We start from the raw sequence: 26,170 nt of genomic DNA, 5'->3' as shown, positions 1-26,170 counted from the left end.
GCGAATAGTCTTATATACTGTATTCGGAAATCCGAATATTGGTTATTCGATTCATGAATGAAACACTTTGAGTGACTAGTATTTGGTTCAAATTCGAGAACTCGAATATCCGCACACCCCTAAAAATAAGGCCCGAGGGCCCAAATGATGCGTTGCTATCACGTGCCGAGCTGAGCGACGACGAGACCATTCGCCACACGCTCGAGAAATCGGAAAGTGGGACCGACCCTCAAGAGCCCGACACGGTGCAGTCGTCAAGCTTTGAGCCAATGAGGGCACGGCGGTGCTCTCGTCCATATACAGTGCCGAAATGTTGCTACGGAAAGTAGAAGACCATGTCGTGGGGCGAAGATAGAGGACTGTCTGCCAAGAAGGCTTAGACGCATTTTTAGGACTACTAGTGTTTAATAAAGTTGACTTTTGAACTGAAGTCCGTTTCTCTGGACTGCTCGATTATTCAGACTTTTCCGCGATCCCCGCCAAGTCCCGTATGACGAAGACTGTATGATCTGTCACCAGTTTAACTTAGAGCATTATCAGCTGTAACAGTGATCATTAATTCATAAATTTATGCCTATCTTGTATTTGTACGTGTGCAACAGATTGTTTTTTACATTGTACGAACAAGATGTTTGCATAGCAAATTTTCAATTTGCACAAATTTTGTCATGTTTATGTCACACATAAAAGTATGCACTTCCAGGACAGGAAAGAACGAAATGAGGAAGCCGACAGTGAAGTGTTGCAATTCGGGAGAGGAGGACCTGAGCAAGGGTGAGTCAGTGGGAGAGTGCATTTTATTGTAGATGCACGTACAGCACAATCCTATTAATTCAAACTTGAAGGGGACCGAAGATCAGTTTGAATAATGTGGAGTGGCCACTTCCGAGCAAATGTGTGTTCGGGAGTTGGGCGCGACACTGCGATCATGTTCGAATAGAACTGTGTATACATTTATGTGTTCAAATTACCGCACAATTTCCCCCACTGAAACACACGTGGCCTTGCTGGGACCCAAGCACGAGTTCAAATTATATCTGGATGTTCGAAAGAAGATATTTTGAATTAACGGGATTGCACCATAATTTATACAGACCAGGGACCACACCGGGGCTTCTTCCTCGTATGCTGAGTAGACCAATGCACAGGAAAGGAACACTATGCCATTACAGAAAGTATGCTGGTTTCAACAGTAGAGAGATCTTGCAAATAGTGGACGTTGTTGCGTTTGTTACACCCGTTTTTGTTTATTTGATGCACCGGTTACATCAAGGTACGTGGACGAAACACTCTTCCGCGTTACATGGTCTCTTTCTGCATGATTATTACTACTTTTCCCCCTTTCTATTATACTGCACAAACTGGTACTTACCCAATTTTGAAAAGTCAGCGATGAGGAAATATCCTCCTTCTGGAATGGTGGGAGCCATGCCCACGGTGTCTAGAAAAGCGCAGATACGGTCCCTCTTTTGCTCCAGGGATCTCGACAGGTCATTCCAGTACCCGTTTGGGTCATCTATTCTCTCCATCTCAGTTTCCAGTCCTATGGCTACAGCTTCCTACGCAAAATATATGCATAAAAAATATGCGTAATAGCACAAAAATTTGCGAGAGATCCTGCCACTTTAGGGACACGACTACCTGCATATTTGTGATTTCGGTATGTCGTCACTGCGTAAGTGCTGCGTGCCATTATTTTATTTTATTTATTTATTTATTTAATACGCGCCCATGGCAGCCCGTCCGTATCACCGTGGTAAGGCGTGGGGGCTCGAAAACCAAAGGATACTGGTTGCACCCCATTCGGTACACTAAATATTTTTCTTTTTCTTTTCGGTTTGTTTTTTATGTCTGGCATATTTTTGAGTGGATCGTTCGCAGAGAGTAAAATTGAAGAGGGGAGATACACGAGACGCCAGAAGAATTGCGCGCTCCGCATTAAAAATGGTTGCGGAAGATACAAACCTGCGTGGGAGTGCATACTGTGTAGACGCAGTTCTGGTGCAACAACTGAAGTGGCTTCAGAAGGTGCTCTGGTCCATAGGCCCACCCTAACTGTAAAAACACGGGTTAATTACATCAGTGCAATCCACATGTGGGAAACATGACAACAAGTCTGTGTGCAAGCATTCGAGCAGCCCATTGTTAGGGCCTGACTTTTTCTGGTTTTATTTTTGGCAAAATTCGGGGGTAAATATCGGGTGATATTTTTCATTTGAAAATTCGGGTGTATTCGGGTTAAATCCCGTTACGGCATATTCTGTTGTCAGGAATTCGGGTGTATTTGGGTGATTTTTTTTTTGTTTAATATAAATTTGTCGTAACATGGAACTAATGTTTAGCAATGTTATCAAACTTTATTTTAATGCACGCTTATGAGTGTGCCACGCGACCCAGATGCTTTCGGGTAGATTCGGGTTAAACCCGAATTTTACAGATTTCGTTCAGGGGCAAATATCAGGCGCATACGGGTTTAACCCTAAAAAGTCAGGCCCTACCCATTGTTTACAATGAAAGCACGTTGACTGAAAACTAGACTATTACGACATCATGAACCAACGGGCAGGAATTGAAAAAGTTTCTATGGGCGACCATTAGAATCGAGGGCAGTTCATAGTCTACGTCATTTTACCGGTTCAGGCTCTTATCCATTTTTGTCTTTTTCTGGCTGGCTATGTGCATGTGTATTCGCTGCAAAAGTTTAGGCTATTTTCTTTGTGGGTGTCATCCACAGTCTTGCTTGCGTCCACGCCATCATATCTGCTTAGGAAAGCATTTTTCCAAATGTTTCACAAATTCACATAAAAATGTGAATCTCCCCGTACATTCTTAGCTGGGGAAAATGACATTCCGTGTAACTGCCCGTACAACTGAAGGCATTCAAAGGTTATGGCTGTGACGGAAGACCACCTATCATGGCACCCCGTGGACAACTCAGTACCTTAAAGTGCAGCTCCGCTGCTGTTCCGAAAGTATCAAGACGTTGTGATATTCAGAACCGTGGTCCCAACTTCATTCATAAACGCACGTTGCTTTCCAAATTTCCATACTCCTTCATGAGAAATTTGAGAAAAACTACCGGGCGGCGGTTCCACTTGTGACGTCATACTTGGAACTGCGCGGATTGGATAGCCACACCTAGCCAGCTCTGCCTGGCAACCAGTTTGTGTTTACACTCCGTCATGGCCGCTGTATCGTGCTGAAATAGCTGTCACGAGCTATTGGGGACCACCGCACCGTTTTATCACGTTTCTTATAAGAAATACTTCGTCTTCGAGCACGTACTCGTTCTCGTTCTCAATAGCTTTGGTGGTGCTTTCTGCACGCGCAGCAAGTCCGCGCATAGTGCGCTGCCAAAGCTATTGAGAATGTGTACGAGTACGTCACACGTTAGGTGTTAGATCTTGTTGGTAGCATGAAGCACAGTTCGGGCACAGAATGTCCGCTCACGACGGCCGTCGTTGCACAACGAGGCCATCCTGTAAGGCGTGTTAAAGAAGACCGGCAAAACTATCTTTTAGGCTATTAAAGACAGCAATTATCACGGAACACACCCAAAACATTCACCTTCGCCCATAGATCTTCGCCATCGCATCGACGATTTGGCGTTAGCCAAGCCACGAGCGCGGCTAAGCCAGGACGAAGCCGGGATTGGTCAGGGTTTGCCGACCACAGGACCGCCGTGCCAGGGAAATTTAAAAAATTGTTTTCTCAAAAACTACAAACAAATGGGTGAAAATTTTTCACATGTATGGTCCCTGTGCGGAAACGAATGCACAGCCCAAGCATGGCTCCATTCTGTCGCAGTCGAAAATCGGCGGAGCTGAGCTTTAATAGCACAACAATGGCAAACACTATCGAGTGTTTGCCTCATGCGTGGCTCACAAATGACTTGTACCAGTTGTGTATAAATAAGGCCCTTCTTTTTCTGCTGCGGCAAATCCTGAATTCCGCAGCAGGGAACTATGAATTCTGCATTTTTCTGCAGTGAAAAGCAAATTGCCCTAGTTCAGCCAGAGAATACTCTCTGTTAGCTCTTAGTGTGAAGAAACACGGTTACAACTCTAAAAACTTTTGTGACTTAGCGTAACAAGATACGTTGTACTCTCTTCTGAGAAGGAGTGACGTTTGTCACTGACTATCAAACAGTGCTCGCTAAGTGACCTCTCTGCATGTACATACTTTACTGTCACACAGGGGTACTTAACAGCTATGGACACCAAAGGGCAGGGGTCAGCTCCACTCCAGAATCAGAGTTGAAGGTTAGAGAGAAGAGCCAGAGGGTTGTTCCAGAACACAGATGGGGCCTTATTTGGTTGGCACGTCTGAACTGTAACGCAAGCCTACCTGGTGCGATGAGCAAAGTCTGTTCATTTCGCGCATAAACTGAATTAAGTGCACGGTTTCTGCAAAATTCTGCGCAAAACCTCATATTCCGCGGCAGACCCGCAATTCCGCCTATTTTTGCAGAATTGCAGAAAAGGAAGGGCCTTATGTATAAATAAGGAGTGACTTTTTCGCATTAAATGCCTTTCTCAGATTTGGGGGAGGTAAAAATCGGGCACTATTTTTAACATGAGAGAACTGATGTTCTGAGGCTGGAACAACATAGAGGGGACAAATACAAACAAAGCCTCAAATTGCCTATGAAATTAACGATGAAAGATGAAAGTCGCTGAAAAGGTTAGCCAGCTGTAGGACTCGCACTCATGTCTTCTGGATTACCGGTCCAGGGCTCTACCAATTGAGCTAAGCTAACACGCCTTCTCAGAGACTTCCAGGGTGCGTCATCTGAAGGGACAAACCAGCCACTCTCTCTCTCATCCTCCTTTCACTCTTACATTTTTGCTCACTCATACACGCATTCATACGACGGGATCGATGCAAGCGGCAAATGTTAAACATGTCGAACGCGCGATGTCTAATGGCAAACCATCTCTGCAGTACCTTCCATCCAGTCACACTGAAGGTCTTCCCGGCACTGCCAATTGTGATTGTGCGATCCCACATACCAGGTAGGGTGTCTGCAGAAGGAAAAATGCAAGATAGACATGAAAAAAAAAAAAGCGCACACGTACACACACAAAAGGTGTTGCTGGTCACCATGATACAAAGGCTAGTTAGGACGCCACGAATCATACACATCAAAGTTACTCTGGCAGCAGCACTGTAATTCCCGTGAACCCCGCTCGTGTATAAACATCTTAAACATGAAATGAGCATGTACTCCGATAAACACAAAAGCCGAATTGAGGCAATTTACGTGCAAGCTCCCAAATGTTGCTAGCTACTGCGAGCGTGTTAAGGGCTACTTGACAAAGTACCTAAGATACGTCAATCAACTTTTCCATTGCAGGTTTTTGGGGAAATCTGAGTAGCAAGTTGGAGGCGGTTATTCTATTTGAAGCTACCTCATCTTTCAAAAATACTGAAAAGAGCATATCTATCGCCAGATTTTTGCGTGCAAATCAGGTGAGACCAAAACCATGTGAATCAACAGCGCAGGTGGCAGACACCCACCATCAGGTGTCAGTGGTGTACCTGGGCCTATAAGCAGTTAATGTGGCCAACTTAAATTAATGCTACTCATGTAGAATGAGGTGTGCTTGTGTCTGTGCCTACAACGCTGCGCTGTCATGTGTTTGATATTCTGTTTTTTGTTGGGGTGTGCGAATGTTCGAGTTGTCAGATTTGAGTCGAATATCAAACGCTCGAACTATTCAATTTGCGAATTGAATATCCAATATTTGAATTTTCGAATATTCGAATCTTCCACGAATATGAACGACATTGCCCGAAAGTGGGCTTCACCTGATGGGACGGTGTTTCGTTTGAGACAACGTAATCTAAACTTAGTTTTGTATAGACATTGTCTGTGGAAGGGGTGGCGCCCCTCCCGAATGCAGTTTTTGCGGTGCCGACGAAGGACTTTGATTTGATGGCTGTGAGGTTGCCTTTAAAAAGTTAGGACTCTCGAATAATGACTATAGCCCACGAACAAGAAGGGTATCTTAAAGATGTCCTTTACAACTAAAATTTCAGTAGTGCAACTTCCTAGGGCGAGTGCAAAGAAACTAAAGGGTGTTCATGGCAAAGCTGAGGCAGGATGCCAATTCGTTTGTTTCACAAATGGCCTGTGGTTGTCTGAAACAATTACAGCCCCATCCGTATAACATGCTACTGCCTGACATAAAATTTTTAAATGAAGGTAACCACTCCAGTAAGTGTAGGCTCACTTGGAAAGCGGGAAGCACTCTCATGTAAAATTAAAGAGTAGGGTCTTTAAACGGAAGAATTGCATGTCTCTCTTGTGACAGTTAATGCCAGAAAAATTACACTAAGGTCATGGGCTACAAAATGGAACTTTTAGTGTGAAAGTCAGATATTGTAAATTTTGCACGAATATTCTATACGTATCCGATTTGGTATTCGGAATTTTTTCCCCCATTCAATTCGACTTAAAATATTTGGATTCGCGCACCACTAATTTTTTGCAATCCATCGAAACATAAGCCAAATGATACGGTTTACAGGTAGAGCCTGAATTTCTTTTATTTATCCCTATTCTTCCCCAAATTTGCGCCCCGAACTGAAGGTTGCCTCTATAGGCTGAAAACAGATTTTTACCCGGCAAATTGCCCTCACTGAAACATCTGCAGGAACGCACACAAACTTGTTTGGCAGCAAATGCAGTCCTTACTGGAAGTTTTTTTTTTCAGCCGAATTTGCGTGAATTTAGAGCACATGCTTATTAACCTGATTTTTAAACCCGAATTTAGAAGCAAAAAAAAAGATTTCCCCCAAAACTTCATACTCTATCTGTAGGGCAATCGAATGCGTAGCTCTATTTATAGGGCATTTCAATGTGTACTGAGCGAGTAGTTGATGGATAACGTTTCGTGGCACTACATCCGTAAATTTTGCAAGTAATAAGCCACTCGGCGGTGACGAAATGAGAACAGTACAAGCACAGTCGACCTCCTTTAGTTGACAACTCCCTGCGGATCGAAAAAACAGTTCCTCGTAGCCAGAGTTGTACACGTTACTCAAAAAAAGTAACTGATTACAATTACTGTTACTACTGCACAAAAAGTAATTCTTTACCGTTACAAATTACTTCATCAAAAATGTAATACGTTACAGCTTAAAAATGTAACGTGTTACTTTACCCATTACTTTTAAATTGTGGCCCATAGCAAAGCCAACAAGCCTGCAGTGAATGCAACCATGCAGCTCTTGTTGCAAATTCTAATATGAAACACCAACATACATGATAAGTGAAATTCACAAATACATTTGAAAGCAACATACAAAACACATACACGCGTTTATTACAGATTTATATACACATTTAAAACAACATCGAAACATCCAGTTCATTTTGTTACTATCAATTTGTCAGTACAGTCACCTATTTTACTGTTGCTCCAGTAGGTCGCGGTTGCAAGGGATTATCATATTACTGTGGTGTGCATGGAACACGTGTGGACTAGAGACAGCCCTCACAGTGACCTCTGCACCATTGTTTCAGTCGAACTCGTGGTGGAACAGAAGAACAGATTGGTTCGCTGAAAATGGTTGCCATTGTTGACAGAAGGTTAAAAAAGTAATCGATTACTCAATAATCGATTACTGAAGATTGTAATCAGATTACTTGGAAAATTACTTCCTCACAAAATTAATTGATTACGTTAAAAATTACTGAAAAAAGTAATTGATTACTAGTAACGCATTACGTACAACTCTGCTCGTAGCTGATCATACTCAAAGGAACTGCACAATGGGACACGTTACGACAATAGAGGTCTTACTTACTCATCCTGACATGCTTGCATCCCCGGTAAACAATCCACTCGTACACCTCATCCATGACACAAATGACGTCGTACTTCTTGCAAAGGGAGCCAATCACCTCCAATTCCTCTCTGCTGAACACCTAAGGGTGACATCGAGGTTCAGGCTAAGGGTAGCCACAGTGAACATGATTGATTGATTGATTGGCCGTCTGACTGTGACACCCTGCAAGGCTCTATGATCATTTTTGTCAATGCTCAGGGCACACATCAGTGAGAGAGAGTACAACATATGAGCAAAACTTAAGCAGCATATACAGGAATGTTTGCTTTTATCCTCTACAGATTTTTTTTTTAAGATAAAAAGATGTTACAGCAGCACTGTTGCCATTTTTTGCAGGCGGGTTATGTGACCAGGCGTATTTCCTGTGGGAGAGTAGATGACTAATTACTTGAAATTCATTAATTAACCACTAATGTTTTCAGGAAAAATATGAGAGAACAGAATTGGAGGCAACCATTACTGGAACCTATCCTCCTTTTTTTTAAATCGTGAAACGAGCATGCGTTTAACTATGCAAATGAGCCAAACACTAGAACAATTTCTATCATAGTGTTTCCATTGAACCTGGTAATGTAATAGCATGCAGGACAGGACCAACGGCATAGCTTGGGTTCTCAGCGCCCCCACACAAGACACGGGAATACATGGGATTCTCCCCCCCCCTCCCCCCCGCATGCAATAGGAGCCGCTTGATGGACATTGTGCTTCTGATGCTTGAGTTTGAAAATATGCACTGCTGTCTCAATGGACACAGTCTACCGCCGAAGCACAGACAGCACAGAATTTTACACCAGCGTGCTATATCAAACCTCGCTTAAAGTGCCCCACCTTTGAGGCGCCCAGAAGATTGTTCTACGAGCGCCCAATGTTAAGGAGTTTAGATTTCTTTGATAGTTTAGATAGTTTCACTTATTTATTTTGATTTTTTTTTCTCTGTGTCGATAATTTGCTCACCAAAAAATCTTGCACCCCTGTCCCCTTGTGCTATGCCGCTGGGCAAGGCCCCCACCCCCAGAAAAATCCTGGATCCGCCTCTGAAGCCACAGATATATCGAGAAGAGACTGCTCTACGCTGTTCTACTGCTGGGTGATTTCACGCCGAATCAGGCAGGGTGCTACCGTCGACCTCTCCAATTTTTTCTTTCAAACGTATATTAAAGCCTCATCCCCAGGAGGCATACGGGTGCTGAAAGCAGCTGAAAATAATTGGTGGTTATTTCTTAATGAATCATCATCCAGATGTGGGCATTTTGACAATATGTGAAAAAAAAAAAAAAAAAAAATCAGCTGGATGTGTTGAATAGTTATGAAGATATGCGACGACAAACTTTGTAGGAATCTTTTATTATTGCGTTTCCTACAAAGTTTGACGCCGCATATCTTCATAACTATTCAACATATTCAGCTGAATTTTTTTTTTTTTTTCACATATTGTCAGGGGTGGATAGCATTGCCTCCGAAGTTCTGAAGGTTTTAAGGCTTGCATCTGAGGAGATAAAAAAATGCAAATTTGCCTCACTCGTAAAATAGGTACGTTTTGGGAACCACACTAGTCGTTTCCCAGTCATATTTCAATTTTGTCGTTGTTGCCTGAGGAATCCCATAGATCTGTGAATCCCATGGATTTATAAGTCTCACTTAGCGGAAATGTCAATTTCCTGCCTCAGAGAGCCCCATACATGAGCTCCAAGACACTTTTCGTAAGTACACACTGAACAAAAAGCTCTCGTGCATACCTTTCCAAGGGGATTATGCGGTGTATTAACGATAATTAGCTTCGTCTTTTTGCTGAACTTTGATTCCAGCTCCTCAGGATCCAAAACCCAATCTGCACTGGACATGGTTCCACTCTCCTTCTTCTGAAAGCCCGTAACAGTGAAACAAAAAAAGTTCAATTACACAGCCTGTACATGCATAGCTTTTGCAGAATTGTCAACTACATCACTGAAGGAGTAGAGAATGTCACTTAGCACTTACAGCATCTGTATGTGCTAAATTTGCATAATTATTTGATAATGCATACTTTGATAATTTAGATAACTTAATAACGATAATTTATTTGGATAGTAGGAATATGCTGTTAACTCGCGACAGTTCTGTGGCCTCCAGAAGTCGGAAAAGTTTGGCGGTAACTGTCACGGAAAATTATGTAAATAGCATACAGCATAGCAACAGTGTACAGATGGTTGTTCTACTTCCCTGCAAAACCGGTTCAAACCTATTAACGACACAAAATTCTTAGCTGTCCTCTAGAACAATAAAATTGGAGAAAATGTCTTGTCACCACAGAGCAAGTTCGTGGTGGTGATCTTATCATCGAGAGTTTTCCTTCATTTAGCGCTACAACACAAGGCTCTACACATAAACAAGTTGTTCTTGCCTCTATCAACAAGAACTGTTATTGCAAATCTATACTTTACCAATAATATCAGTCACACAAGTTTTAATAGCCTTAGTGCTTATTCTCGTTTGCTGCCATTAGATGCACCCAATGATAGGATGATGACAATTAGGAAGCTTTCTTGGGTCACATATTGTTTGTGCGCTCAGATGTTACAGCTAGAAATACAAATATATTCTGTTGCACATGCATCTCAAGCATACACGACGACAGCAAGATGTATGAGCACTATGAATAAAAGAAATGCGCAGAAATATTTTTGAAAACTTTCATCAGTTTCAAGACAAGCCATGCGAATTGTATACTACAGTATTTGCTCGCACTTTTTCTCCCACGTAAGTCACAAAAGTTCAGGGCGCGCAAACTGCATGGGAACATTCGTAACGATATTAAAATGACACAAAATTCCAAGATTTTTATACACCAGTTTTTGCATGCACAAGTGTGAAAGAAGTAGTCATCTACCACGCAACCATCGATGATCTGGAAGCAAAGTGCCTTGCCCACTACTGTTCACCCTACAGGTGAAATACAGTGAGAGTGTGCTGAAAACGTCACAAGTCGCACTGGTAACTGAAAGCATGCTATGTTCGCCTTTTTCATTGCGTTGTGCGCTAAGATAATAGTTAAGGCACTGGGTTTTCCGCGATTCCGTGAAATTTCGCGAACAGAATTTCACGGAATCAGTTAGTTTTAGGCGTGGTACGGATATTCGGGTCTGACATATATTCAAATCGAATATGAATCACTCGAAGTATTCGATACCCAATATTCGGGTTTGGGAATATTCAACTATTTGCCAAATCGTATACGAAGAGGGGAGTCAAGTCCTGTAGATCAGTGTTTCCCAAAGTGTGGTCCGCGGACCCCTGGGGGTCCGCGAGAGTGTCCGTGGGGGTCCGCGACCGTCTCTCACATTTCGGAGGATTTTCGTCCCGACAAACACGCGCTCGTACATGCTGCCCGATTTCCAAACACCCAGGACTTCCAAAATTGCTACAAGCATGCTTCAACGGCTAGCTTCTAATTTCTGATAGAAAAGTCCTGCAATGCACGTTTGTCTGCGTCATACACATACAAACAAGAAGTGTGTGGCCTTTGTCTTCATAAATATAAAGGGGGACACGTTGACCATCAGCCTAATGAAACGTTAGCTGGAGACAGCGAAGGGAGCACACGCTGGCGCAAACAGTGACGACGAGGGTGCCTCGTGCAGCCGGAGCGCAAAAGAAGTAAGCGGGAAAACTCGCACGTACTTGCCAGAATACTTGAAGTTTATGGGGGGGTCCGTGAATTGGTTCTCATCGCTTGCGGGGGTCCGTCACCGCCAAAAGTTTGGGAAACGCTGCTGTAGATCACATAAATAAAATACAGAAGCCAACACTGAAGATTTTTGTTTAAGTTTAATTTGTACAAGCTTTCGCGTGGAGGTCCACGCTTCCCCAGGTACAAAGTGAAGTGGTGACACACATAAGGCTAGTTCCATCTCAAATCGAACAATCCGGTACACTTGATGTCTCCAATGAATGGGAAAAAAATATATGCTGAAGCCATCGGTGAGTTAGGAGAAATAAACGCTTTCCAAATTCTCTGCGCTGCGCGGTTCGGGAACTAGGAGAGGAGGAAAAAACTGCCTCTCATAAGGCGACGTCGTCGCGAGCGGGTTTGAGCGTTCGCTACAAGGCCATTTCTTCTCGCATTATAGTAATTTCTTGATCTGGCTTTAGACCACTTAGGGCACAATAGGATCCTTCGTTGGCAGTGCTGTACCGGTTTTTGTTTGTCTGCAAAAAAATATCAAAGTTGACTCAAAGTGCCGAAAAACACCATATTCACTGCAGCTTTGCGGACGATGTACAAAACGGATAAGACTGAGCTTTATGCCGTTTAATTTGTCATTCATAGGGCTATCGAATGATGTATAATTTGTTGCTCTACTCTGTAAGGAACGTAAGCGATACCTCTTTTAATAGCACCATACCACCGAAAAATGACGAATTTCGGAAGCCTTTATCTAAAAAACCCCACCAAAAACTTACCTCGAAAATTTTATATGTTGTAGGTAGTTCCTTAGACTATGCACAGAAGCAAAATCAAAATTCGGACTTGATCGGTAGGCGCACTGTGAATTTTTTGCCAACCCTATACGCGGAGCGCATTCAAGCGGAGGCACCGTGTCCCGCGTGTTGCAAAATCGAATTTTCCAAAGGGACTTTCAACTTCTGTCTTCATATAAAAAGTAATTGCTGTCATTTGAAACCATTCTGAGGTTTCAAGGTTTCCTTTTCAAGGCTCTGAGCGTTTGCGTTCATAACAATGGTGTAATCGCTGAATCTAGATTGTGGAGCAACCAGATGTGCTCGCATTTTTGCGGGATGTCACATGTATTGCAAGTGCTGGGATCAAGGAAAGAACATAATGATTTTACATCTTTGTAAGAGGCATATCTGTTCAGGGTTATTCTAAACAAGCATATTTACTGTACGCATTATGGCAGGAGGGACGCAGTGACTTCCAGTATTCTTTGAAACATTTCCTTTCCTACGGCCTCATGACCTCGGAGGGGGGAAATTACACTGAGGAAAATGTTGTAGTGTCATACGCACACACTCAAGGCTAATTCATGGTGCCTTTTGTGAACCTTGCCGAAACAGCCCGACCGGCGCCGCTGTCCAATATGTCATTCGGTTCGACATGCTGCGACCATGGGAAGGTCCTGATCGCATTTACTCCCTGAAGACACCTTGCGCAAAGTTTCGCCTACACACAGAAGACGCTTCACTCACTTCTCGACTACAGAAGTGCATGGAGTGCCCTTATACAGAGTGTGCGACGACATCTGCATTACTGTAGTGTGTCGTCCTGGTATCACACCTACCTCAATGACTTCTTCGTTGTACAGTGCTGATCGTGTGGATTTCGCTGACTACCGCCCCATACACAAGAAAAATGTGCTATAGACAAAGGATTTTCGCTTTTCTTCGGAGATCGGCGTAGCTGCCATAAAGACTGTGGTTCCAGCAGATCAAGCCGAAGGCGTAACAGAAGTGGGTCAGCTATGCAGAAGCTGCTTCAAGTACTTCACAGCAAATGTGGCTGAATCACAACACGCAGCAATGTTGCCCACATTTGAAAGAAAATCTAACAAGAACCTGCCGTCAAAAGTAACATAAAGGAAAGTGGCTTCCACAACGGCCTAAAGCAGTTCATGACATGAGCACTCTCATCCACTCAGAATGCTCTGGATAACTTACGTTACCTTCTTACCTTCGTCACCTTGTCTTCTTCGCTGTCAAGTTCTTGTTATTCTGTGTACTGTAAATATGCTTCGATATGATCACCGTGGACAAATATACCTCTTATAAAGACGCAAAAGTATTCTAAAGCATTCTGTTCTTGACGGGCTCCCAGCACTTGCAATGCATGTGCGTCATCCCGCAAAAAATGTGAGCACATATGGTTGCTCCACAATCTACATTCAGCGATTACAACACTATTATGAACGCAAGCGCTCAGAACGGTTGCAAATGATAGCAATTACTTTTTATGTGAAGACAGAAGTTGAAAGTCCCTTTGGAAAATTCGATTTTGCAACAGGCGGGACAAGGTGCCAAGGCTTGAATGCGCTCTGCGTATAGGGCTGGCAAAAAATTCACAGTGCGCCTACCGATAAAGTCCGACTTTTGATTTTTCTTCTGCGCATAGTCTAAGGAACTACCTACACAATATAAAATTTTCGAGGCAAGTTTTTGGTGGGGTTTTTTAGATAAAGGCTTCCGAAATTCGTCATTTTTCGGTGGTATGGTGTTACTGAAAGAGGTATCGCTTACGTTCCTGACAGAGTAGAGCAACAAATTATACATCATTCGATAGCCACATGAATGACAAATTAAACGGCATAAAGCTCAATCTTATCCGTTTTGTACATCGTCCGCAAAGTTGCAGTGAATCCGGTGCTTTTCGGCACTTTGAGTCAACTTTGATATTTTTTTGTAGACAAACAAAAACGGAGACAGCACTGCCAGTGCAGGATCCTATTGTGCCCTAAGTGGTCTAAAGCCAGATCAAGAAATTTCTATAATGCGACAAGAAATAGCCTTGTAGCGAACGCTCAAACCCGCGCGTGACGACATCGTCTTATGAGAGGCAGTTTTTTCCTCCTCTCCTACTTCCCGAACCGCGCAGCGCAGAGAATTCGGAAACCGTTTATTTCTCCTAACTCACCGATGGCTTCAACATATATTTTTTTCCCGTTCATTCGAGACATCAAGTGCACCGGATTGTTCGATTTGAGATGGAACTAGCCATAAGTATATATAGTATAGACATATACACGACTAAACACACTGCTGTACAAAGAAAGGGAAGGGGAAAGGAGATATGGTGCCACATGTCTGTGTATAATGAATTGCTGGGCAGACAGATAAGTGACTTCTAACCGTTCAAGAACAGTAAAAGGTGTTATTGTGAACAAAAAGGCTCGCCAACCCAGTTTCGTGTAAAGGGGGGTCAGGAGTATGGGAAACGAGTGGCCCAGAATGGACAAAGGGAAGGTTACGGATTATCTAACGGATTATGTACCAGACGATGACTGAAAGTGGGGATTCAAGAATTGTGCACAAATAAATATAGATATAAAACTATTACATTTACATAAGCAGATATAACGAGCCAGGACTAAGATTCAGACCATTTGGTGTGAGACACTTGAATTGCGAAATCAAATCCCTATCCCTGTGGTAGTACACGGTGCCAGACCTGTAAATTTATCGCGCCAATTTATCCACCATTGCCCGTAGCACTTTGGGTGACTTCTGTTTGAAAATTCGTCATTCACTCCACTGTAATTCACCCAATATTTGTTACTTGATATTCTGCTGCAAGTGCAATTCACAATACATCGGTGAAACCTCCAACACAATGAGAAAAAGATTTTATGGCCACAAATTTGATATCCTAAATGCCCGCCAAACTCCTGTCGCCATTCACTTCAATCAACCTAATTACGATTTTGAAACTGATTTGAAAATTATATTGCTAGAATCTGGGTTCCGCACCGGCAATAAACGTAAGAATAGAGAGTCCTACTTAATTTCGCAATTCAAGTGTCTCACACCAAGTGGTCTGAATCTTACTCCTGGCTCGTTATATCCGCTTATGTAAACTTAATAGTTATATATCTATATTTATTTGTGCACGATTCTTGAATCCCCACTTTCAGTCATCGTCTGGTACTCCGTTAGATAATCCGTAACCTTCCCTTTTGTCCATTCTGGGCCACTCGTTTCCCATACTCCTGACCCCCCTTCCGCGAAACTGGGTTGGCGAGCCTTTTTGTTCACAACAACACCTTTTACTGTTCTTAAACGGTTAGAGGTCACTTATCCGTCTGCCCAGCTATTCATTGTACACAGACATGTGGCACCATATCTCCTTTCCTCTTCCCTTTCTTTGTACAGCAGTGTGTTTAGTCGTGTATATGTCTATACTATATAAACTTATGTGTGTCACTACTTCACTTTGTACCTGAGGAAGCGTGGACCTCCACGCGAAAGCTTGTACAAATTAAACTTAAACAAAAATCTTCAGTGTCGGCTTCTGTATTTTGTTTATTTGCCGAATATGAACGACACCTCCTGAAAGTGGGCTTCACCTGACGCTTCCGTGCATGAGGTGAAGCCTGCTTTACGAAACTGCTCATTCTGCAGGATTAACACAGACAGAGTGTAGTTTAGCTTAAGATAATGTGAGCCCCAACTTTATTGTGCGTACTTTGCCTGAGGAAGGGGCAACGTCCCTCCCGTGTGCAGTTTAGCTGTGGCACTTGGGGATTTAGATTTGATGTCTGGGGTGTGCACTTCAAAAAATTAAGACTCTTAAATAATGCCTAGAGCCCAGGAACAAAAAGGGGTGTCCCAAAAATGTAACCTTCCGAGGTGAGACAAACACACTCCAGCAAAGAAGAAGCAATTCAGAAATAATTACAGCATATCTGCATAACATGGCACTTCCTGATATCAAATTTTGAAATCAAGGTAGTAGTTATCCCAGTATGTATTCACCTGAAAAGCATGAAACACGATCATGTACCATTAAAGAGTAGGGGCCCACAGAAGAATTACATCTCTTGTCACAGTGAACGACAAAAAAATTACACTAAAGTCATGGGCTATTTCAACATGGGCATTTTCATGGGCATTTTCATGGGCATTTTCATGGGCAAATTCCGAACTTTGAATTCAAGAAGCATGTATTGTAAACTCCTTCCTATAAACTTCCTTAAATGCCCTTAAACTTCCTTAAATGCCTGCCAAACTCCTGTCGCCATTCATTTCAATCAACCTAATCATAATTTTGAAACTGATTTGAAAATTATATTGCTAGAATCTGGGTTCTGCACTGACATTAAACCTAAGAATGGAGAGTTCTACTTAATTTCGCAATTCAAGCGTCTCACACCAAATGGTCCGAATCTTAGTCCTGGCTCGTTATATCCGCTTATTTAGATTTAATAGTTATATATCTATATTTATTTGTGCACAAGCCTTGAATCTTCGCTTCAGTCATCGTCTGGCTCTCAGTTAGATAATCCGTAACCTTCCCTTTTGTCCATTCTGGGCCACTCGTTTCCCATACTCCTGACCCCCCTTCCGACCTTTTACTGTTCTTAAACTGTTAGAGGTCACTTATCTGTCTGCCCAGCAATTCATTGTACACAGACATGTGGCACCATATCTCCTTTCCCCTTCCCTTTCTTTGTACAGCAGTGTGTTTAGTCGTGTATATGTCTATACTATATATACTTATGTGTGTCACTACTTCACTTTGTACCTGAGGAAGCGTGGACCTCCACGCGAAAGCTTGTACAAATTAAACTTAAACAAAAATCTTCAGTGTCGGTTTCTGTATTTTGTTTATGTGATCTACAGGACTGGACTCCCCTCTTCGTATACATTTCTATAAACTTCCTACAAAGTTTCTACAAACTCCGTACATGCTGAAAGGTATTTCAACAAGTATAAAATGATTGCAGGTGATAGATGGCATTCTTTCTCAGAGGACAAAACAAGATACCATGTATGTAATGCTCTGCCACAACAGTGCTTTGAACCTGTAACCTTCTAAACTATTTTTTGTTCCCCATTTTCCAAGAAAATGAGGTGGTTCCCGTTCAAAGCAGTCCTTGACTCGTTGCTGCGGAACATCGCAGAATTTTCAAGTCGGTGCCTCAGAATTGTGAATTTGCCGCAGCAGAAAGCCAGAGACCTTATTCATAGTGTTTGTGCACTTTTTTTTTTCATGTTTGTTACGCAGTTCGAGTGACAGTGCAGTCTATCGTGCCAGTAGACCATGATCGGATGGCGAACAGAAATGAAACAGTACCGACACAGTAACTTTGGCAGCACTGATGGTATTGCAAAAAATTGTTTGTCAAGCAAAAAACATTAAAATTTCACAGGCCAGATATCAGCACAGAAAAAATGTAGGTGCACAAATTATGCAAACTTGCATTTTCTGGGCATTTCCTTTTTTCTTTTGCGAGAAAATATGAGATTCAAGTTGTTAGAGCATTTCGGCAATGAGTAACTTCTAAAGCAACCCAACATTGATTGCGAATACATTTTGTTGTTCATTCTGCTCCAAGGAATTCGTGGATGTAGTCGACTTACCGGACGCAGGGGGATGAAGACAGGCACTCCACCAGCCATTATGGTCATTGGCTCATAACAATCAAAGAAGGGTTCAATGATAATCACCTGTTCAAAAAGAAAGTCATGTTGCAAGGTTCTCACATTGGCATTCCACGTATACAATGTCAATACAACACGTGATCAAATCACTTTGCGTCTGTGAGGCACGTTCTTCAAAGAACGTCCACATCCAGAAACCCGTACCGCATATGAAACATATATGTGGTGCCACGCTCTCGATCACCTCATCCTTTTGAACTCAAAAGGAAATCTAGAGTATTTGTCTGTTTTCTGTTAATTCTGGTTAATGTCAAGTTCAAGTCCAATGTATCTGTCCTTAAAAAGGTGGTCACCTCATCACCAGGATTCACCAATCCCAAGAAAGTGGAGTAGAGTGCTTCGTAGGCCCCAGCAGTGACTAAGACTTCCTTCTTTGGATCAATGGAGTGGCCAGTCAATCGTGAATACAGCTTGGCCAGGGCGTTCACTAGTCTTGGATGACCCTGGAATGTCAAAGAATTGGCTTACAGCCTCGTTGGTACTTCGTAGTTACAAAAGCGCTACTCCACAGTTGCTGAAATACCAGCACAAAAAAAGAAAGAAAAAAAGAAAAGGCTTGGATTTTGTTTGTTTGTTTGTTTTTTTGTTTCTTCGTTCAGCAAGTCTAGAGCTCCAAATTAGCCGTTAACGTTCCCACATGCTACCGGAAAGCTGTCATGGCCACCAGGGTGTCCAACCGAAACCTTTTTCGTTCCGGTTTTCGTGTCGGTTCTACCATAAACGTTATGGTACTGGTTCTGCTCCAGAGCAAAAAAAAAAAAGAAACGCAGTTCATACCGTTTTTAACTGGTTCCGCTTCTGGTGGCCATATTCATTCCCAGAAAAAAAATGAATGTTGCAAAATGTAAACCCGTTTATTCCGCATACATGGTATTTAATATTAATAGGCAGCAGCGAAATTGATAGCGCCTGGTTCCTGTAGGTGACTGTCTGTTCAAATAGGCTTTCTCCTTTCTTGAAGCGCATGATACGGACGGACTTGTTTGTCGTGATGTCATACGTAAAGAACTTTCTTGCTGGATTGGTGCGATCCCATCCCATCCGAATGTCTGCTGTTGCTGCCTAGCCAACAAGCACCACCACACGAGACAAATTGAGGAACACCTTCACTCACGTGTCTCGTCCACCAAAGAGGCGCCACTTCGCACGCGCTTGCCCTCGCGGATACCTAAATGTATTCAACTTCGCTGCTCTCATACAAGGGACGCGATGCGTGGCGTTACCGATGGAGAAGCCGTTACGCAGCCCCCTTGGGTCGTTGTTTACTTGAGGAAAGTTTGGGCGGCTGAAATTAAAACGAACACTACGGCACATTAGTAGAGAGTCACAACCGGTCACATATGTACCTCCAAGTTTATGTGCGCGAACGATAAAATGTTACAAAGGGAGCCTAAGGGTCATAGTATACCGACGTACATTCCACCGTGACCGTAACATTCGTAAAGCATCCATTATATGACTTCAGAAAACACGCCGTCACTTTCATTCGCCTATTCGTAGTCCAAAATGGCGAAGTTTTTTTCTTGGATCAAAAACCGTTAAATAAATTTTTCGATCTCCCACGTGAGTGAAAAAAAAAAAAAAAAAGTATACAGTTTCGATTCAATTCCGGTTCACACCAAAATAGCGTGTTTCTTTTTTTGGTTTTTGGTTCTGGTTTTCGTTTCGCTCTGACACCCTAATGGCCACAGAGGAGCTTCTCGACGTGCACATCATCACCACAGGCAATACGGCGAATAAAAACTCCAGAGATTGTCTTTGGTGCAGCGCAGTAAGGGAGATCAAGACATCTTGCACTCTGAATACTCTCGCAGTGAGTAAGACGTGGTAGGCACAGTGCTGGACAAAAGATTATGGAACACGCCCCGACGCATTCCTTCCTCAGACCGTGTATTCGCACGAGCGACATTCCCTGCGGAGACGGAAGATGCGAAAAACGTCGCAGCTTTCTGAGCGCAAGCGGTCAACGTCCTGTCTTCATGCACACTGCAAACCTCCGGGAATATCCTGCAACGCAGTCGCAAGATATTGTGTAGCAGACGACAAGGAAGACGCAGACGGTGTCGTCTGCTAAGTGCGCAGTACGCCACTCCCGGTATTCCGCACCGTGTGGATGCCCAACATAACGCGGGATGGAAGTTCGTCTCTGCAAGGAGTGTATTTGCTCTCTCTTCCACTAGAATCTTCCGTGGGAATGTTGCTCGTGTGAATACGCAGACAGTGTCCATGCCAGCAGGGAACGGTACCATACGGACAGGCGGACATGTGACTGGGTAGCCCAGTTACCTGTTTGCCACTCCGTATGGTCCCCTTCGGTGCCAGCGTCTCACTTTGGGGGAGAAAATTCCCCGGAGCCAGCCCCAAGGCTTTACTGATGTATTCTTGGGTGGGTTTGACTATCCTCCTGTTCCTGAAAATTGGGGTACGTTTAAAGCGGCACCAAAATGCAAAAACAACTTGCATTACAAGTAAATTTTGCGTTCCAATTAACATAATGCAAGCAAAATTAGCTCACACAGCGCTACCATTTAGAATAGAAACACAATGAGAACGCCTTTGGCGGCAACGAATGCTATGCCCAGGAGGCAAAGATTGGCAGCATCCAATGAGACACAAGGAGAAGCGACCATATACCTATCGTATCTGTGTGGATTCAGAACAGGTCTGATCGTAGTGTTCCGTATATGCGCGTCATGGTGCGCGCTGCAGCATTTTTCAATGCAGATTCACTGACTTGTAGCCCACAACAGTTCTCGCAAATGTTTCCTTTACAGTTATCTTCGCATCCATCGGACAGCAACACCAGTCCCCTTCACAACGCGTACTATGTTTTACTCCTAGACTGCTCCATGGCATGGCACGCGCCGCATGAACTAAAAACACCGATGCACAGTCTGAAACGATCTTCACTGCTCAGCACCAAAGCAAGAAAGACAACCACAACAATGTCCACAAGTATCACTATCGAAACACTAGAGACTTTGTCGCGTTTGTCCCCCCCATCCTTTCTTCTTTTTTTCTCTTCTTTTTTTTTTGTCCCTTGTCTCAGGGTTTCTTGAGTATGGGTCTATATCACCACCTTTATCGCTTCCTATCTATTCTAACAGTATCGTAACTGACAGTGACTAACTCTACTTACAGATTACTTCTGGAATGCCACGAGGCTCTGCTATACGTCTACCCCAATTCTTTATTTACGTCAACAATCTCCCAAACTCTCTCTCTTTTCATCAACATGATTAATGCGCTGACAACTGTGTAAGATATCGTGAAATTCTCAACAGTATTGACACGCCCAACATCCAGTCTGATACGTACGTCGCGAGTGTTGCTTTGTTGTCAGAAATGGGGCACGGAATTTAGCCTCCCCAAATGCAAACTGTGGGAAAACTACCACCCCTGCCCAACTAGGCACAGGGCTCCCACTCCCGGGGCCTTCCGCATCCGTTCGCCTCGCCGGAGGTAGTACGAAACAACCATTCAAATAGCAGAATACAACAATTTATTACCATACTTGCATACCCTGCGATGCCAATGATCCGTGACCAGCTCGAGGATCTCCCGGGAAGTCCCACAATACAAACACGCCCGTCTTTTTAAGGGTATCGATGACAGTCTTCAGCGCCCCCTACTACTACACGTGTACGATATTAACGGATGATAACCGGCTGCACCGGCCGCGAGATAAGTCACTATCTCCAAACCCAACAAAACATATGCGAGTGTATCATAGACCCACCATGGGTTGCACGTACTAGAGTCACTAAACAGAGAGCAGAGCAGTGACACTGAGCCACACCGGCAAGCAAGCGGGACTGCCGTCTTGGTTCCGGTGCTCCCCCGTCGCCTAGCAGTGGGATGCCAATCTCCCCTTTCTCTGCCGAAGGACTGCGCGCAGTCGAGCCAGCTCGCAACCGAGGAAACCGGTTTTGGATGGAGGGGACTCAACATGGACGGTGAATTCTTGGAAGGAGTAACCATGTGATATGGTCGGCCCAATCGCAAACACGGAACGGTAGCTTCTGTGCGGAAAAGGAATGCAATACCCTGTACCCCTATTTAGAGACCCTAGCTCGTACCCTGTAAGCAATACCCATCCTGAAACTGTTACTATTTGTAAGTGCCTAGGTGATTTTCGCTAACATCTGACATTACCTGGAGCATGTACAAATGGCACATTATTCAAGTGCAGTGGCGGACTAAGTCTTGAATTCGTTTGCGCGAAAAACAAGTACCAACTGGAACTTCTTCGTTTCTATGTGTTAAGCCCAATCGCTTTCGAAATATCATCAACACTCCCTCTGTAATGATTTCTTCGAGGGTCCAAATAAATGAAATAAATGAAAAGCGTGCATATCAATGAAGTCACTCGTTGCACATAAAAAAAGCAAAAACTATACAAAAAATAGGAGACACATGACAACTTACAAATCCCCTGGTGTACTGGTGCAGCAGAACGTTGGGGCCACACAGAACATTCTCCAGTGCCTTCACCACAACTTCGGGTGGAGCAAAGTCCGGAAAGCCCTGACCCAAATTCACCGGGTTCGTCTCCAGTGCCAACGCAATAAACTCCACCCTGAAACAGTCCCAGTTCTGATAAGGTGCTTGACATGCTCAGTAGGGGTGTCTGAGGCGTACACTTTGACTTCGCTCATGACTCATGCCCTGGGTTTTCAGCGATTCCGTGAAATTCTGCAGAGTTTTTGCAGAATCTCGGGTTCAACGTGAAGTCCTTCGCTTGGCATGAAATTTCGAACAGAGTAATGCATTGTCATCCCGTCTTCCACCCGCAAAGGAGAAATAAACTGAAACCGGTTTGGTCCCCATTTGCTAGATTTTGTTGCTGTTCTGGTGCTCGCCCTCCTGTTGAATTTGTCGTGAGTTATGTCCCTGCTTTTCTGCTGCGACAAATTCTAAATTCTGCGGCACCGACTATCAAATTCCACGATTTTCTGCGGCAAGGAGTCACCGGCTGCTTGAAACAGGAAACACTTTATTTTCTTGCGTAATGCGGGACCAAAAAATATTTTACAAACCTAAATATTCTAAGCACTGTTGCAGCTCAGCATTACACAATATCTTGCGTTCTGCTCTCACTGCAAATGCAGTCTCTCACCTACAATCACTTTATACCCCCACCGGCCTCGGTGGCTCAGTTGGTAGCGTGTTCGCCTTCTGATCCCGAGATCGCGGGTTCGAACCCGGCCGAGGACGCCAGCAACTTGGTGGCAGGGTACAAGTTGCTTAGACACGCCGTCTTCCGCGAGGGACGTTAAATACGGGGTGCCGTGTGATGAGCTTTCATCGCACGTTAAAGAACCCTCAGGTGGGCAAAAGCAATCCACAGACCGACCGCTGTGGCGTCGCTCATGATCTCAGTTGTCTCGCGACGTAAAGCCCCAATTATTATTATTATTAAACTTTATACCCGCTGAAAGATCTTTCAGCATCTGCAGAGTTTATGGGAACTGACAAATACGTGATTGCTATAGATGCTGAATTCAGAGCAAGCACCCTCATTCAGTTCCAAAACCCAAATGCATAACGAGAGGATAGAGAAGTAGCAAGCGAGCTGGTGGTATAGATCCATAACTTAAAAACCCGAGACTAGGGGACAAAAAAACAAACTTTGGGGACAAACCATGTCTGTGTTTGTCGTTTTTTTGTCCCCTAGTCTCGGGTTTTTAAGTTATGGACCCAAATGCATGTCGAAGGGTCGTGTATACCTTGGAGTAGCTTGGAGCATGCACAGCACGCTGTTTCTTCTGCCACTCCTTTGCGTGAGAGTGCAATATTTCTCCTGAGATGCCGCGTGTCATAATAATTGTTCACGTTGTGCCAATCGCTCCTTCGACCCAATCGAATTTCTGCGAAATTCTGTGCAAAACGTTGCAAAATTTCGTGCAAAATAAGGGATTCCGCAAAATTACGTGCCAGACGAACAGTACGAAAATTCTGTGTGACGTAATTTTGTGGAATCCCGTATTTTGCTCGAAATTTTGCAATGTTTTGCACAGAATTTGCAAATATTTGTCAATTCCCATAAACTCTGCAGATGCTGAAAGATCTTTCAGCAGGTATAAAATGATTGTAGGTGAGAGACGGCATTTGCTGTGAGAGCAGAACGCAAGATATTGTGTAATGCTGAGCCGTAACAGTGCTTAGAATATTTAGGTTTGCAAAATATTTTTTGGTCCCGCATTACGCGAGAAAATAAAGTGTTTCCTGTTTCAAGCAGCCAGTGACTCCTTGCCGCAGAAAATCGTGGAATTTGCGAGTCGGTGCCGCAGAATTTAGAATTTGTCGCAGCAGAAAACCAGGGACCTAACTCGTGACAAATTCAACAGGAGGGGGAGCACCAGAACAGCACGGGGCAACAAAATCTAGCAAATGGGGACCATAACCAGTTTCAGTTTATTTCTCCTTTGCGGGTGGAAGACGGGATTGAAACCCATTAGGCTTAACAACCAGATTCCATAAGTGAAAAATAACGGCCACTATTTATTTCAACCCAATTCTGGTTGAATCGGGTGTAAATCTTAGGTTTACTCAGCATGATGCGCACGATACACCGTTAGACAAAGAGTATCAGTATTTAATCAATGCATCTAAAAGGCAGCAGGATTTCTGTTTTGGCATTTGTACGAGCAAAGTTATGCATTTACAATAGAGTTTCCAAAGTCCCACGTTAGTTGTGATGGCGTTAGATCCCCCGATTCAGCAGTTTTCAGGGGAACATCGGGTTGAATCCAGTCTTTGCCGATTTGAATTTGGGGGGGGGGGGGGGGGGGGGAGAATGTCAGTTGTCATCGGGCATAACCCTAAAAAGTCAGGCTTTATCTGTAGTGGACTGAGGACGAGAAAGATTATGAAGATGATGAGGATGATGAAGTCGAAAGTGAGATGAAGTATAAATGGATGCTCTGTGGGCCTAGCTCTCTGCGGGTCTAGGTAGCCTACTACACTATCTATAGTGTACTGCACTTGGCTTATCAAACGAACAAACAAGCTAAACCTGAGGTAAATCTGTTGTAATGCTGTCTCAAAGAGAACATAGAGACAGAGAGCGTACCGAGGATGTCAAGGCGCATTCAAAGCCGTCAACTGCTGCTTGCAATGAAAGGAACATTTCACCCGCGCACGATAGATGGCATCGTGCGCTAAAGTGCGCATTGCGCATGGCTACAGTGGCGCGGAAACAAGATGGCGCGTGCTCGCTCTTGGAACTCAGTGTCGGTACTCTGAAGCGAAGCTTATTTGGTGACACTAGAAATACCCTTTCAACAAATTTTGCTATGCAAACGTGCCAAAACTACATGCCGCAGGAGTGCGTGACCCTCGCCAATGGAGGCTCACCTGATCCGCGCACTTTCAGTTCATAAAATAATTCAGCTCAGCAAAATATTTATCCTGCGGATATTTCAACATACGTTCCAGTATCGGGAATTTTTTTTTGAAGAGAAGGAATGGCTTTCAATGAGGATTGTCTCACATTCTGCTATCTCACTTTTGCCCAACAGCCCATAATTAAAGGGTAAACATATGAACGAATTTTAGCGAATCCTAGTTTCTTAGAAGAAAAAAAAAAAATGTGTGAAAAACGCGAAGGAAAATAAAATATCCCGTATAATGGTGAAGGGCACCGAGAGACACGGTCAAACAAGGATGGACAACAAATCTGCTGTCCGTCCTTGTTCTGTCCCTTCTCTCTCGGTGCCCTTTACTATGAGTTCATACCAGAGCTTGCCTGCACCTCCCGTATAGCCCATTATTTGCCTGCACCACCCGTATACCCCGTATGATGGCTGCTAAAATAACGTGAACGTAGTCTAGCTGGTGGCAAAAATACATGCTCAAGCTTGTTTCATCACTGTATGATGACACGTGTCACTGAGAACATTTGTTGCCTATGTTCAAACTAAGCACAGCATGAAATATAGTCAGTGAACCCTTGCTGCCTTGAAAAGTCTGGGAGAAATAGTATGTGCTACCTATAGAGCTTCTATAGTTTTGGAGGTCGGCACATTACTTGTCGTGACGCAGGGTGCTACTGCAACCAAAAGTGACGAGCGTAGGATTAGACGAGCTGTTCTTACTGAAAACCAAACTAGAGACAAGGAGTACAGACAAATTATCGGGTTCAGCGGTTACGCACCAG

The 26,170-nt window shown here is 43.7% G+C and overlaps 1 protein-coding gene across 3 annotated transcripts in view; it reads right to left on the bottom strand.

The window, feature by feature from the left end:
- The window catches only part of LOC135368093 (kynurenine aminotransferase-like), a 30,447-nt gene that overhangs the window by 3,223 nt on the left and 1,054 nt on the right, over nucleotides 1–26,170 (bottom strand). For all 3 annotated transcript variants that reach the window (XM_064601167.1, XM_064601168.1, XM_064601166.1), the window contains 8 exons: nucleotides 22,438–22,588; nucleotides 18,303–18,452; nucleotides 17,929–18,015; nucleotides 9,594–9,716; nucleotides 7,816–7,936; nucleotides 4,948–5,024; nucleotides 1,966–2,055; nucleotides 1,373–1,559 (listed from right to left, as the gene is read on the bottom strand). In XM_064601167.1, coding sequence (XP_064457237.1) covers nucleotides 1,373–1,559; nucleotides 1,966–2,055; nucleotides 4,948–5,024; nucleotides 7,816–7,936; nucleotides 9,594–9,716; nucleotides 17,929–18,015; nucleotides 18,303–18,452; nucleotides 22,438–22,588 — 986 coding nt within the window. The remainder of the gene's footprint in view (nucleotides 1–1,372; nucleotides 1,560–1,965; nucleotides 2,056–4,947; nucleotides 5,025–7,815; nucleotides 7,937–9,593; nucleotides 9,717–17,928; nucleotides 18,016–18,302; nucleotides 18,453–22,437; nucleotides 22,589–26,170) is intronic.

This window comes from Ornithodoros turicata, chromosome 9 (genome assembly GCF_037126465.1).
Source record: "Ornithodoros turicata isolate Travis chromosome 9, ASM3712646v1, whole genome shotgun sequence".
NCBI lineage: Eukaryota > Metazoa > Arthropoda > Arachnida > Ixodida > Argasidae > Ornithodoros > Ornithodoros turicata.
Note: the sequence above shows the minus strand (reverse complement) of the source record. Positions and strands in the feature narration are given on the sequence as shown.